Source organism: Mesoplodon densirostris, chromosome 11 (genome assembly GCF_025265405.1).
Source record: "Mesoplodon densirostris isolate mMesDen1 chromosome 11, mMesDen1 primary haplotype, whole genome shotgun sequence".
In the NCBI taxonomy this organism is placed as follows: Eukaryota; Metazoa; Chordata; class Mammalia; order Artiodactyla; family Ziphiidae; genus Mesoplodon; species Mesoplodon densirostris.
In genome coordinates this window covers 13,135,961-13,151,951 of record NC_082671.1, presented here as the reverse complement: position 1 = coordinate 13,151,951, position 15,991 = coordinate 13,135,961, and the positions used below count along the sequence as shown (strand labels likewise).

The following is a 15,991-nucleotide window of genomic DNA, read 5'->3' as shown; positions in this document are numbered from 1 at the left end:
AAGGACACTGGTGACCAATACAAGGCAGGGTGGGACAGGTTCCCTTAGAGAAGTACAAGCAAGGTGCTATAGATGCACAGAGGAAATGGTCCCTCTGATTGGGAGAATTAAGCTTCAAGAGGAGAAAGACTTCATGAAGGAGATGGTATATGAGTTGAGTGTTGAAGAATGGGTTAAATTGTAATGGGTAGATGAGGTGATAAGCATCCCAGCCAGCAGAGGGAGAAGTATATGTAAAAGCAAAGCATCAGGGAAGTGTAGAAAATTTGTGAAAGTCTGTATTAACTGGAGTGAAAGAGATGTATAGGGGAGTAGTAGGGATAAAACTAGGAAAATTAAATAGGGCCATATTTGGGTGGTCATGAGTTCTAAGTGAGGGAAGTGTTTTTAATTAGATTTGCATCAGAAACCACTAAAACAGCAGGGAAGTGCCATCAGAAGCAGCTCAACTTTGGGGAAGAATAATTGGCAACAGTGTAGAGGAAAGGCTGGAGCCCACCAGGAGAGACTGAGGACAGGAAAATCAGCAGCGGGGGTGGGGGTGGGGGTGGGGGGAGGAGATCCTGAACTAGTGAGAAAGCAGTCGACTTGCAATAGGAGGATCGCCTTAAAGATATTTAAAAGTAGAATCAATAGCATTTGATAACTGATTGGATATTGGAGTGTGGGATGAAAAGTAGTTGAAAAGGCTTTGAGATATCAAAACGCTAAAAGAAATGGGAAAATCAGGATAAGGAACAGTTTTGAGAAACAAAAATAAGAGACAAATTTCACTGTGGCCATTAGGAGTTTGAAATGCAAGCAGGACACCCAAGTGAAACCTTTCAGTGGAGCACCGAAGATGGAAGGGGAGATCATTTTCCTCCCTTTATCAAATATATCTTAAGCATCTACACATAAAGCAGGCAGACTGGAAATGCTGCGGTGAACAAGCTGGGCGTGATTCCACCTTCGTGGCGCTTGCAGTCTGGTGGAGGAGACAGATATTAAACAGGTTCTCACCCATGATTCCTGGTCTTAGTTATCAAGGAAAGCTCTCCTGATGGATAAAGAGATGTTTCATTAAGGGCCTGATGGATGAGTAAGTATCAGCCAGGCAAAGACAGAGGGGAACAGCATTTCTGGCATCTCTAAAGACCCTGGTAGAAAATAAAGCTTGCTATGTTTAAGGTACCACAAGCAGACCCGTGTGCCAAGCAGCAGAAGGAAAACAGTAAGGTCCTCAGGTGGTGTCTGTCTCAAAGGCCGTCTGTAGAAGAGCTGGAAATAAGGCAATGCATGGAGGGAAGCTGCAGAAGGCATCTTCTGGGCTTTACAACATTTGTAGTAGCTATGGTGGCCCATTTTCTATTTTTTCTCTGCCCTACTCCCCAAAGTCCATATGTCCTAGCCTAGATGTTAGGACAACCCAAATGACAACTCATTTTAGAATAAATCAAAGTAACCAAGCCACATATACAAGAAAACACCCAGAGTATGCGTAGAACATAGCATACGTTCAGTAAATATTGTTTTAGATTCACCTGTGAGGGACAGACCTATATACATGGAACACCTGCTTGAATGACCCTGTTTCATTTTTGTTATTTATACCCACATGCTGAAACAGCTTAAAGGGGGATCTTATTTGTACTACTTAGGTTAATCCTGATACTGGTTTCTCTCTCACCTCTTGGCATAGCCTTGACACAGATTTGAACTATCCCATGATTTCAGCTGGAAGTTTTGGATTGACGTGTGACTACAAAGAAACTTTAACCAGGCTGATGTCTCCAGCCAGGAAGTTGATGTACTTCTTCGCTGACTTTTGGAAGGTCAATTCTTTTCCATTCAAAACTTTTTCCTGGAACACTACCTATGTTTTTAAGAATGGTACCGAGTCTGAGGACTGTTTCTGGTAAGCAGGACCATTAATATCCTTCTGGCACTTAGCAGGGAGAGAAGCCATAAACTCTCAGCAGGCCACTAGTTATTATCAGACATGGCTTCCATGAATAGTAGCATTGGGAATGGAAACCAACCCACTTTCTTACACACAAGTGGTACATAGCTTACATTTAATTGATTTCATTCTTAAGCTGTAGATATATTTAGATAAGGCTGTTTGTTACTCCTGTTTGAACTACGTATATTAAGCATAGCTCTCTGAAGTAGATACCCATTAACTTTAGGTCAAATTGAAATTTCACTTGGAAGTGTACAACAGTTCACTGATTCCATGATCTAAATCAGTAGCAACAGATAAAAATGTCTGTTTTTTTTTAACAGCAACTTTCTTTGAGTCCTTACTTTTTGCCAAACATTGCACTAAGCACTTTCTTTTTCTTTTTTTTTGGTTTGAAGCCATTTTTTTTTAATTGGAGTAAAATTGCTTTACAGTGTTGTGTTAGTTTCTGCTGTACAACGAAGTGAATCAGCTATATGCATATCTATACCCCCTCCCTTTTGGACCTCCCTCCCACCTAGGTCATCACAGAGCACCGAGCTGAGCTCCCTGTGCTATACAGCAGGTTCCCACTAGCTATCTGTTTTACTTATGGTAGTGTATTTATGTCAAACCTAATCTCCCAATTCGTCCCACCCACCTCTTTCCCCACTGCATCCACATGTCCATTCTCTACATCTACGTCTCTTTTTAAAAGAATTTTTATTGGAGTAAGTATAGCTGATTTACAATGTTGTGTTAGTTTTGCTGTACAGCAAATGAAAAATGTCTTTTCAAGAACATGTTTAAAAAGTTACCTAATATTTATTTCCTAAAAGGAGTGCATGGAGTTATTCAGGGTGGCCACAATGTTCTTCCTGACCTCTACCTAAATTGTTATTAACTACTAGAACGTAGTGGTGTAAGAAGGAGAGTCTGATGTTGAGGCCGACAGTCTTAGGATATGAGCTCTACAGATTCAATTGAATAATGAACGTTTATTCTATAGGGTGTGCAGCTAATGTTTCATATTAATAAAAAGGAATCATATGGAGTGTGTTACATGTCTTGAGAACTCTGAATAAATGTTTTTGAAACATATTTTCAAAAGTTGCATTTTCTCATAGAGTTTTTTAGTTAACAGTGATCTGATTTATTTTGTTGTCTCAATGTGATTGACATAAAGTGTCTATGTAATCGTAAATATATCGACTAAATTTTTTTCTAATTCTTCCCAAATGGCATAAGTGACCTAGCAATAAGTATTTATATATATATATATATATATATATTAGATTTATTATTCATTTATTTATTTATTTTTTGGCTGTGTCGGATCTTAGTTGCGGCACTCAGGCTCTAGTTGAGGCGTGTGAGCTCAGTGGTTGTGACATGTGGGCTTAGTTGCCCCAGCATTTGGGATCTTCGTTCCCTGACTAGAGATCAAACCCCCGTACCTTGCATTGTAAGGTGGATTCTTTACTACTGGACCACCAGGGAAGTCCCAATAAATATATTTTCATGAAAATAAACCCTCTAAAGAAAAGAGAACAAGTACTATGATCTCCATTTTACAGGTAAGGAGAAGGGAGACCAGAAGTAAATGCTGTCATATTACCGTGCAACATATGATAGCAGAGAATATGCATTCTGCCTGTCCTACAGGAGTTAGAAATCATTCTCTCACGGCTTTTCAGAGGAATAAGGGTGGTGGGGAGAACAGGATATTGGGTACCATTGCTAAAATAAAATCACAAGGCTCACACAACTCCAGCAAAGGTGGCAGAAAGAACCTCTTGAAGGAGTCTGCAGTAGCTCTCCACCAAAGCATTCAGAGGACTAAAATAGGGTACCACTGGGAACACACATCCAGGGAACAACAAGAATCAACCCTAAGGTAGCATCCTAGAAATTCTGGGATGAACTTAGAGCACACAAAAGTCCGTTTCACACAGTAGGAGAAATTATTCCTATCAACTCTGAATTTTTGTACTATAGATTCAAAAGTTTCCATTTATCTGTGATAATGGGACAAGCAGAATAGTCTTCCTTCAGCAAATAACAAGAAGCCATTATAAGGGATTTGCCAAATGTCTACTATCTGTATATATACATGAAGATTCCCTAAAACTTTCCCTAAGTTAGATGTCCTTAGTCCTAACCATTGGTATCATGCTGTGTACTGTCTATTGTGTTAGTGGTAGAAATGAATTTTAGGTGAACAAGTCCCTGGACAGTTCTGTAAACAGTGAGCTAACAACATGGAAAGCCATGAAGAAACTAAGCTGATTTCTTAGAGTTTCTCTTTTTTTCTGTTCTAGGTACCTCAATGCTCTGGAGAGTAGTGTTTCCCATTTTTCTCAGAAACTTACCTTCAGGGAGACGCTGAGAAGAGATAATGAGTTTCAGCATATCTTAATGGACCAGAACAGGAAAAGCAATGGTAAGAAGACATGAAGATAATTTTTGGCCAGCTACGTCCACACAACTGCCACCTCCCTATGAGTCATTTTGACAAATCTGCCACCACAGAGCTATCATCGTTACTGTATATTTTGTATATTTGCAGAGATCTGTAGCTGCATGCACCTCCATTATACTGTTCCTTTTGCTGATTAAAACCTTATCCTCTGAGAGAAATTAGCAAAGTAATGTTGAGCAAATATATTAACATTATGAAAGTAATGATGATGTTAAAATCCAGCTTTTAGGGCCTCCCTGGTGGCGCAAGTGGTTGAGAGTCCGCCTGCCGATGCAGGGGATACGGGTTCGTGCCCCGGTCTGGGAGGATCCCATATGCCGCGGAGCGGCTGGGCCCGTGGGCCATGGCCGCTGAGCCTGCGCGTCCGGAGCCTGCGCGTCCGGAGCCTGTGTGCTCCGCAACGGGGGAGGCCACAACAGTGAGAGGCCCGCATACCGCAAAAAAAAAAAAAAAAAATCCAGCTTTTATAAGCCAAAAATGATATCACGATCCACCATTAGTAAACTGCTTTTTAAGTTCACCACAATCTAATATATTGTTGGATTTGTGACGAATTCTCAAATATTCTGAACCCTGGTCCCCTGGTGACCAAGAGGATGTATTTATTGATATGTAGCCTTAAGCAAAATTACCAGGTAGGCAAGGATTGTCTCACTTTGCTTTACTCTGTCGGTGTTTTACCTGCCTAATGATCTCTCAGTTATAGGCCAAGTGTGAAAAGCCAATGGGATACTAAGTTATTTGGTGATTTATTTCACTTCCCACAGAATTCTTTTTGCAAATAAGAATATATCAGGAGCAAAGGAATCAACTGTGGAATTTTCTACAAGGAAATGTTCTTGCTTGTCAGGATTTCCTGGTATCGCTTGAAATATCATTTGCTGTTATAATTAAGCATTTGCCATATTAAGAGCCTACCATATGCAAAACGTTAACCAAGATATGGGGAACAAGAAATATAAGATGATTCATGTCCCTAAAGTGTTTACAGTTCAACTGGACAACACAGTGTGAACAGATCTCATGAAGTGTCTCCCAGCTTATTCATCTTACTCATCAAGCCATGCATTTGGGAAATCTGACTGCAGTGGATAGGAGAGCTTAGAGAATCAGACTGGAACTCGATCACTGAAATCACTGAGTTCTGAGCTAAGAAGCTGCAACCAAAACCCAAGGAAAGGTGCTTAGGAAGACTTCATAAATTCTCACGTTCATTTATATCTTTTCCAGCTACTTTACAAGTGGCAGTGCCCTTCACTTACCACTGAAAATAGCTTCTGTAACTACTCCAGCCTCGTGTAACGGAATAAGCACTAAGCCAGACTCAACTACTTGACTATCAGAATTATTCCTCCACCAGTTTTTTATCTCATTGACATTTTAGCTACAGTCTCCTTAAATCAATACAATTAAGGGGAAGGACCAGATGATTCTTTTTAAGATCCCATGCAGTTCTCCTCTTCTTCTGTGACTGTAAATGAGACATGAAAGGAGGGGGCAGTGAGTTGGAGGAACTGGTGTTCATCTTAAAACACGAATGTAGCGTGGCCTTACTGGGTTCACATTCAGGCCCCTGGTTCCCTTCCTGCTTGGGAGTAGACCACTGTATATTTTTCTCCCTGTCTTACTCTGTCTCCTGCAGTGATTGTTGTGTGTGGTACACCAAACACCATCAACGTCCTCAAGGGTGACCAAGCAGCGGCTGAAGACACTGTCATTATTCTCGTGGATTTATTCAAGTAGGTATCATGTTTGGAAGAACTCTCCTCCTTTCAGAAAGGAAATACTCTAAGGATTTCTGGAAGATATTCTCTTTTCTCACGTTTTGCACAGCCTAAAATGGGATTCTGTATGAAGATAATACTTTAACCAGTGTTTCATTTCTTCTTTATCACACCCTCATTCTTATTTAATGAATTATAGCTTTAGCAGGGATGTATACCTTTGACATCACTATCATGTCAAATACAAAAGTTTTATGAAATCCCTGTTAAACCGGCACGCTCATTCAACAAAGATCCTGGTCTTCAGCCTGATTTTAAGGTGTTTTTTTTCCGGGCAGTAATAAATCAACTAATATCCCAATCATATTTCTGAGAACGTGGGCCCTATCTATGCCTTCAATTGCTAATGGTCTTTGGTCCTAGATTATTTTTCCTTCAGCCACCTTCGGTAAGAGAAAAGTTCCCGTTAAGTGAATTTGATTTACACAGTTATTCTTTGCCCTCTGTGGTATAGTCATTGGGTGGTGATCTTTTCCTCTGCACTTATCTGGAACTAAGGGGAGGAAATTCTGGAGAACAGAAACTACCTTTTATCACATTCCCTCTTTTTACTACTCATTTTCTAACATGGTTGGAGACCCCACAAACAAACTGTGTAAAGGTAATATCTGAGTCAGATTAGGCTTAAAAAAGGTGTTGCTGGTACACCTGTGTCCCTTGCCCCATCGGCTAGATCATATGACTTCACTTATCTGATTGGATCATTAATCATTCCCTGTCCGTATTCAAACCAGAAGCTATTCCTGCACTATATCATATTAGCCTAGTCATTTCACCCACACTAAATGCACTTGTCCCAGTATTGAGAAAAATGAAGCATAGGAACTGCAGGCCTATCTTGTTCACAAAGATCATTTAGTCAACCGAGCCTTTTAGCTGCAGAATACGAAAAAGAGGGCAAAATGATCAACATTTTATTCCTACAACCACATTGATAGCTGCTTTCAATAGCTGCTTTGCCCTCTGGAAGGAGGCCTCAGTGTAACAAGCCTGGTGTAATTTTATTTTTAGCAAATTCTCAATCAACTGCCAAAGTGTTGGCATTCTTTTGTCACTATTCCCTAAGGACCTCTGGGTCTGTTTCGGAATGCTCATGAGATAGATTCATTTGAAACTAGACATAACTTGGGTTCAAATTCTAACTCTGACACTTCTGGTTCATTTGACTCTTGGGTATTACTTAGTAGATCTTGAAATTCTCATTTGTAAAGTGAGAATAAAAATGTCTACTTTATAAGGGTGCTTTTAGGATTAGATGTGACAATATGTGCAAACTATTCCACACAGTCCTCTGCACATAGATGTGTTCACCTACTGTTTGCCTATTAAATGATGGTCATCCTAGTTACAGTGGTTCAAGCTTGTTAGATTATTTGCATATTAAAACATTAAAATGATTAGGAAGCCTGGGACCCATATGATTGGCAGTGCCACCCCAGACGGTATTGAGGGTCCACAGTGTACCAAATACTGTCTAGGAGTCGAGGATACAAGGGCCGATAATCTAATGTTAAGAAGCTTACAGTGTTAGAGAAAATGCTTAGTCTTTTCATGCTTATGTTTCACCATCTGGAAAGTAAATTTAATTCATAAAATTTCTCTCTGTCCTATCCCTAAATCTCTAAAGTGTTATGAGCACTTACGGAAAAGAAAGTTTCCAGGTATAAACCAAGAGTCATTAAGCCTTGAAAACAAGCTTATGTGCCCAGAGCCCCCAAAAAAGCTTCCTCATATAAGTATCTGTGTTCTGATCTTCCTTTCCATTTGTGTATGTTAACCACAGCTGCCTAATTTCTGCTATTCAGGGTAGCAGGTGTAGAAGGAACTTATCTGGGAAAAGTAGAACGTTTTGCAGGAAAAAGATGTTTTAAACTATTTCAAGGCTGCTGTATGAATTGTAGAAGCTCCATTTCTATTTTTGGAGGAATCTAATTTTCATGAGAAACTTGTACTTTTTATTCCAGTGACCACTACTTCATGGACAATGTTACAGCCCCTGACTATATGAAAAATGTTCTTGTTCTGACACTGCCTCCTGAAAATTCTGTCTCAAATAGCTCTTTCTCCAAGAATTTATCACTGGTAAGCTTCATATACATATATATTATTATTTTTTTGGCAAGGGTAAAATATCATCCTTCCATTTGGGACCCAAATTCTTTTTTTTTTTTTTTTTTTTTTTTTTTTTTTGCGGTACGCGGGCCTCTCACTATTGTGGCCTCTCCCATTGTGAAGCACAGGCTCCGGACGTGCAGGCTCAGTGGCCATGGCTCACGGGCCCAGCCACACCACGGCATGTGGGATCCTCCCGGACCGGGGCACGAACCCGCATCCCCTGCATCGGCAGGCGGACTCTCAACCACTGCGCCACCAGGGAAGCCCGGGACCCAAATTCTAAAATGAGCAATTCGTTTTTTTCACTTGTTCCAATTCGCTCAACTGAGGCCAATAGCAGGATTCCTGCTACTAATACGGTTACTGTAGGTCACTGTGCTAGGCTATAGATCAACAGCAAATTGCACACTGCTGGAACATCAGAACAGAAATGACAGTGTGGGAAGATCAGAAGAAGCCCTGCTAATGTCGGGGAGGTAGAAATTAAACAATGAAAGATAAATGAAGTCCCCTACATCCTAAAGCAACTTTCTGCTGGCCCTGATATCACAGTTCTACCTCTAGAGCTACATATTCCTAGGTTAAGACATTGTCCTTTTTTTTTTTAATTAGGTTGGCCAGGCCATTGTTCAAATTTGTCCAGGCGAGGCCTGGTTTATTCCTCTTATCCCAGCATCCCATCTGGTTTAGCATTTGTCCCAGAAAAAGAACCTCCAATTGGACATTAAATCATTAATGTCTCAGGACTTCCGTGGTGGTCGGTCCAGTGGTAAAGAATCTACCTTCCAATGCTGGGGACGGGGGTTTGATCCCTGGTCAGGGAACTAAGATCCCACATGCCACGGGGCAACTAAGTCCGCACGCCACAGCTACTGAGCTCACATGCCTCAACTAGAGAGTCCGTGTGCCCACGTGCCACAAAAACTGCAGACAGCCCATGCGCTCTGGAGCCCGCACGCCACAACTAGAGAGAGAAAACCCAAACGCCACAACTAGAGAGAAGCCCACGCGCTGCAAAGAAGACCAGACACAGTGGAAGAAAATCAAGAAATTTTTAAAATATATTTTAAAAAATCATTAATGTCTCAATTAAATGCAAGACCCCTGCCGCTAATACCACTTTGGGTTTTATCAGTCACTGCACCTTAACGCGACTAAATTCATCGGATGTTTTCTGCCCTCAGACACAGTTGAGAGCAGGTTTGGAGAGGGAAGTGGAGGGGCAGTCTGTCCTGAGGACCCTGAACAACTTTGGGATGACAAGGCCCAAAGAGCAGTGAGGAAAGTTGGGGACCTTTGAGAGAATCACAGTTTTGCCTAGACTAGCAGTTCTAAGCCCTGTGTTTTGCAACCCTGCCAAAATTAGGGGTTGCAACCCCTTTGGGGACTGGGTCTTAACTGATTCTTTTCATGTCATGAAGGGATGATTTCAGCAAAAGACACTAAAACCAATGAGAAGTGTTTTAGTTTTTCCTTTTTATATTTTCTAGCAAATATACTTCTGGGTGTAGTATTCACATATCATTTGCACAGCTTCTAGGCTCTAGCAAAAGTCTGATTCTTCACAGGTGGGAGTTCCAAAGTGTCTGAGCCGACAGAACTCATGTGGTCTCAGGGGGGCACAGAACTTTTAAGCCATAGCCCATCTCTGTGAAGACAACCACACAACTGTCGCAAAGGCAGAGGAGTTCTGACCCCCTTCTTATGTTCCCCAGGGCAGACCTTTGTGGCTTGAACTAACACCCAATCAGGACTATCTCCAAAGCAAATTCAATAGTATCATCCAATCAAAAGTCTTCCCACCCCACCAGGATACTCAAAGGCAGTGGGGTTGTTTTTGTTGCTGTTCTCTTTTCCTCTTAAATGAAAGCATTATTTCTATATAAAACCTTACAGGAATCGAAAATGCTGTATGTTGTCCTTCCTGGTCGAAGTAAAATATTTTCTCATCATGGGAAGGAGGAAGCGCAGCTGCTTTTATATACTTCCCTAAAGGCAGGGTTTGCAGTTTATTGATCCCAAGAGAGGACAGAATTGTCACGTGGGGATGATAAAGAGCCCTGGCCCAAGAAAAGTTTTTCCAAAACTTCCTTTAAGACCACGCCTACAATTCCCCTAATATTCCTTCACCTTTCCAGTTACCCTGCTGACCCCAAGAATGTGTTTCTCCAGGTTCAAGACCAGAATCTTTTTTTTTTTTTCTTGGAACTCATTTTAAGATTTTCCTTTACCATTCAGGCAAAAGATGATTTCGCTGCTGCCTACTTTAACGGAGTCTTGCTCTTTGGACACATGTTGAGGATATTTCTTGAAAATGGAAAAGAAGTTACCACCTCTAAATTTGCTCATGCTTTCAGGAACGTCACTTTTGAAGGTACCGGTTTCCTAGGAGCAAACAACACTTGCCTAACAGTTTCTAGAGGAATCTGATGAAATATGGGCCCTGTGGGCAGACTTTGGGAAGGAAAGAGAGGGTGTGGCAATAAACGGATTAACAGCTCAATACCTTTGACTTAATTGGAGGCAAACATAATTGCATAAACCTTGGGGATGCTATAATCTTTAGACCCCAGTTTATGCTTCAGAACTTGAGAATCTTTGGATATCAAAGAAAGACCAGGTAGCTCAGGCCCTATACTTATGAACAAGCTCATCACAGGTTGTTTTGGCAGTGATGTCCTGACTCTGCTTAGAGACCAGCAAGAAGAGAAGTAGCTGCAGTTTGATTTTCGTCCTTCCATGTCTCCCTTTCTGTCCTTCAGGGATCAAGGACCCTGTGTTACGTCTGTAACTAAAAACCCTCTCATAGCAATGCCATCCAAAACCTCCCAGTACATGTCCCTCTGAACCACATGGATCAACATTCCTTTTCTACACAAACCCCTATTGAAACTTCTGTCTTTCATTTCCCAGATCTCATCCAGGTATTAGGAAGAAATTTCCTTTTAGATTTAATGGGTATTACATAAAAGACAAATGACAGTTCACTTCTCTAACTTGCCTGAAATCTTTACTCTGGAAAACCTTTATCCTGCTGCAGAGTGAGCCTTCTTCTCTTGGCTTCAGAGGGCAGCAGACACCCATCAGTAAAGACTGAGGGCTGTACCAGCATCTGTGGGGTAGGACAATGACAGGAAGAGATCACTTCTGCTCCCCTGAAGATGCAGGGAGGGAGGGAGAGTCATTAATCATTCCCTGTATCCCAAGTTCTGCCAGTGACTTTATGTGCATTTTGTCTCAGTTTTTTTTATTGTGGTAAAATACGCATAACATAGAATTTACCATCTTAACCACTTTGAAGTGTACAGTTCAGTGTCATTAAGTACATTCATATCGTTGTGCAACCATCACCATCCTCCATCTCCAGAACTCTTTCAGTTTGCAAAACCGAAATTCTCTTCTTACTAAACAATAACTCCCCATTCTCCCCTCCCTCTAGCCCCTGGAAACCGCCATTCTACTTTCTGTCTTTATGATTTTTACTACAATTTTGACCATGTACTCTTACGATTATGATTTATATGTACCTCATATAAGTGGAATCATAATATTTTTCTTTTTGTGCTTGCCTTATTCTACTTAGCATGGTGTCCTCAAGTTTCATCCATATTGTAGGATATGTTTCCTTCCTTTTTAAGGCTGAATAATATTCCATCATATTATATACAACGTTTTGCTTATGCAAAAAAGCATGATGTTCATGCTTCCATGAACATCAGTGTATAAAGATGTCTTCAAGACTCTGCTTTCAATTTATTTGAGTACATACTCAGAAATGGAATTGCTGGATCATATGGAAATCTTATTTTTAATTTTTTGAGAAACCATCATATTGTTTTACACAATGGCTATACCATCTTACATTCCTACCAATAGTAGTGCACAAGGGTTCCAATATTCCACATCCTCAACAACACTTTTATTTATATATGTGTGTGTGTGTGTGTGTGTGTATGTTGATGAGGAGAGAGAGAGATATATATAAGCCATCCTAATGGGTATGAAGTGGTATCTCATTGTCATTTTGACTTGCATTTCTTTAATGAATAATAATGTCTAGTACCTTTTCAGGTGCTTATTGGTCATTCGTATATCTTCTTTGGAAAATGTCTGTTCAGGTCCTTTGTCCATTTTTGAATTGTGTTGTTTTCTGTTGTTATTGTTGAGTTTTAGGAGTTCTCTATATATTCTGGATATTAATCCCTTATTAGATATATGATTTGCACATGTTTTATCCCATTGTGTGAGACGTCTTTTCACTGTGCTGTTTTTTATGCACAAAATTTTTAAACTTTTCATGAAGTCCAATTTGTCTACTTTTTCATTTGTTGCCTATGCCTTTTAGTATCACATCCAAGAAATCATTGCCAAATTCAGTGTTGCAACCCTTTTGCCCTGCGTTTTCTTCTAAGAGTTTTACAGTTTTACGTATTATATTTAAGTTGTGGCTGCATTTTGAGTTGACTTTTGTATATGGCATTATCTAAGGGTCTAACTTCATTCTTTTGCATATGGATATCAAATTTCCCAGCACCATTTGTTGAAAAGACTATGTTTTCACCCATTGAATTGTCTTGGCACCCTTGTCGAAAATCATTTTACCATATATGCAGTGTTTTATTTCTGGACACTCTATTCTATTCCATTGGTCTATTTGTCTGACTTTATGCCAGTATCTTTTGATTACTGTAGCTTTGTAGTAAGTTTTGAAATCAAGAAGTGTGAGTCCTCCAGCTGTGTTCTTCTTTTTCAGCATTTGTTTTGGCTATTCAGGGTCCCTTGAGATTCCATATGAATTTTATGATGAGTTTTCCTATTTCTGAAAAAAATATCATTGGGATTTTGATAGGGATTGCATTAAATGTGTCAGTTGCTTTGGGTAATATTGATTTCTCAACAATATTAAGTCTTTCAATCCTTGAATATGGGATGTGTTTTCATTTATTGATGTTTTCTCAAGTTTCTTTCAGAAATCTTTTGTTGCTTTTATTGTACAGGTCTTTCACTTCCTCGGTTAAGTTAATTCCTAAGTATTTTATTCTTTTTGATGCTATTTTAAATGAAACTGTATTCTTAATTTCCTTTTCTGATGGTTCATTGTTAGTGTATAGAAATGAAACTGATTTTTTTGTGTTGACTTGATATCTTGCTACTTTGCTGCACTCTTTTATTAGTTATAAAAGGTTATTTGTGTTTGGAATCTTGTGAGTTTTCTACATATAGAGTCATATTTTCTGTGAACAGAGTTAATTTTACTTCTTCCTTTCCAACTTGGATGCCTTTTTTTTTGTCTTGCTTAAATGCTCTGGCTAGGTCTTCTAGTACTATGTTGAATAGAAGTGGTGAAATTGGGCATCCTTGCCTTGTTCCTGATCTTAGAGGAAAAGCTTTTAGTCTTTCACCATTGAGTATGATGTTTGCTGTGGGTTTTTCATATATGGCTTTTATTATGTTGAGGTAGTTTCCTTCTGTTCTTAGTGTGTTGAGTGTTTTATCATGAAAGTATTGAATTTTGTAAAATGCTTTTTCTGCATCAATTCATATGATCATGTGTTTTTTTTCTTCATTCTCTTGTAGTGTATTATATTGATTAATTTTTATATGTTGACCCACCCTTGCATCAGGAATTAATCTTATTTGGTCATGTTGTATTCTCCTTTGAATATGCTATTGAATTCTGTTTACAGATACTTTGTTGAGGATTTTTAGATCAATGTTCATAAGGGATATTGGTGTGTAGTTTTCTTTTAGTGTCATTGTCTGGCTTTGGTATTAGAGTAATTCTGGCCTCATAGAATAAGTTAGGCAGTGTTTCTCTCTCTTCAGGTTTTTGGAAAAGTTTGAGAAGGATTGTTAATTATTTTTTTAATGTTTGGTAGAATTCACTGGTAAAGTCATTAGGTTCAGGGCCCTTTCTTAGGGGGTAGAGGGTCTGGAGATGTTTGACTACTGATTCAGTCTCCTTACTAGTTATTGGTCTATTCAGATTTTCTGTTTCTTCATGGTTTTGTTTTGGTAGGTTTTGTGTTTCTAGAAATTTGTTCATTTCAACTAGGTTATCAAATTTTTTGGCATACAGTTGCTCAAGGTACTGCCTTATATTCCTTTTTATTTCCTTAGAATTGGTTGTAATGTCTCCACTTTCATTTATGATTTTAGTAATTCAAGTCTTCTCCTTTTTTCCTTACTCTATCTGAAAGGTTTGTCAATTTTGTTGAACTTTTTGAAGAACCAACTTTTGGTTTCATTGATTTCCTCAATTGATTCTCTATTCTGTATTTCATTTATCTCTGCTCTAATCTTTACAACTTCCTTCCTCTGCTAGCTTTTGGTTTAATTTGTTCTTTTAACTAGTTCCTTAAGTTGTAAAGTTAGGGTGTTGATTTGAGACCTTTATTGTTTTTTAATGTAAGCATTTATAGTTATAAATTTCCCCTTAGCACTGCTTTCACTGTGTGTGTCCCATAAGTTTTGGTGTGTTGTATTTTTATATTCATCTATCTCTAGGTCTTAAAATGTTTCCCTTGTAATTTCTTCTTTGATCCATTGGTTGTTTAAGTGTGTGCTGTTTCATTTCCACAAATGGACGAATTTTTCAGTTTTCCTTCTGTTATTGATTTCTAACTTCAGCTCATTGTGGTCAGAGAAGATACTTTGTATGATACCTATCTTTTAAATTTTACTGAAACTTAGTTTGTTGCTTAACATATGGTCTATTCTGGAAAATGTCCTACAGGCACTTGAGAAAAATGTGCGTTCTGTTGTTGGGTAGAGTGTTCTGTAGTTTGTCTCTTATATCTAGTTGGTTTATCATTTTGTTCAAGTCCTGTGTTTCCTTACTTACCTTCTGTCTTATTATTCTATCCATTAATGAAAGTGGAGTATTAAAATCTCCAAGGATTATTGTAGAACTGTTTATCTTGTGCCAATGTTTGCTTCATATTTTTTGTTGGTCTGTTGTTAGTTACATAAATGTTTACACTTGTTATATATTTTTGCTTTATTGAATGTTTCATTAATATAGAATGAATTTCTTTCTTTGTCTCTTGTAAACTTTTTTGATTTAAAGTCTGTTTTATTTGATATTAGTATAGCACCTCTGCTCTCTTTTGGTTACTATTTGCATGAAATATCCTTTTCCCTCCTTTCACCTTCCACCCATTTCTGTCTTTGGATCAAAAGTGAATCTCTTATAGACATCATATTGTTGTATCACTTTTTAAGTCCAATTTGTGAATTTCTATTTTTGATTGGAGTATTTAATCCATTTATATTTAAAGTAATTACCGATAAGGAGAGATTTATTCTGTCACTTTGTTAGTTCTTCTTTATATGCTGTATAGCTTTTTTATCCCCATTTCCTGCATGACTGTCTTCTTTTATATTGTTTATTTTTTATAGTGAAATGTTTAAATTCCTTTCTTATTTTTTGTGTATGAGCTTTAGCTGTTTTCTTTGTGGTTACCATGGGGACTACATGCTAAAATTATAACCCTCTAGTTTGACTTTATACCAGTTTAACTTCAATGAATACAAAAACTCTGCTCCTTTAATAGCTCCATTCCCATCCCTTTCAGACATAGGTGTTGCAAAATTACATCTTTATACTTTGTGTCCAAGTAGGAAACTAATGTTTTTTAAGCATTTTAAGCATTTTTTAAGCATTTTTTTAAGCACCTAAATTGC

The 15,991-nt window shown here is 38.7% G+C and overlaps 1 protein-coding gene across 5 annotated transcripts in view; it reads left to right on the top strand.

Moving 5' to 3' along the window:
• Positions 1-15,991, top strand: part of GUCY2C (guanylate cyclase 2C) — a 118,792-nt gene that overhangs the window by 54,219 nt on the left and 48,582 nt on the right. For all 5 annotated transcript variants that reach the window (XM_060112439.1, XM_060112435.1, XM_060112437.1 and 2 more), the window contains 5 exons: positions 1,682-1,897; positions 4,246-4,367; positions 6,049-6,145; positions 8,155-8,272; positions 10,544-10,679. In XM_060112439.1, coding sequence (XP_059968422.1) covers positions 1,682-1,897; positions 4,246-4,367; positions 6,049-6,145; positions 8,155-8,272; positions 10,544-10,679 — 689 coding nt within the window. The remainder of the gene's footprint in view (positions 1-1,681; positions 1,898-4,245; positions 4,368-6,048; positions 6,146-8,154; positions 8,273-10,543; positions 10,680-15,991) is intronic.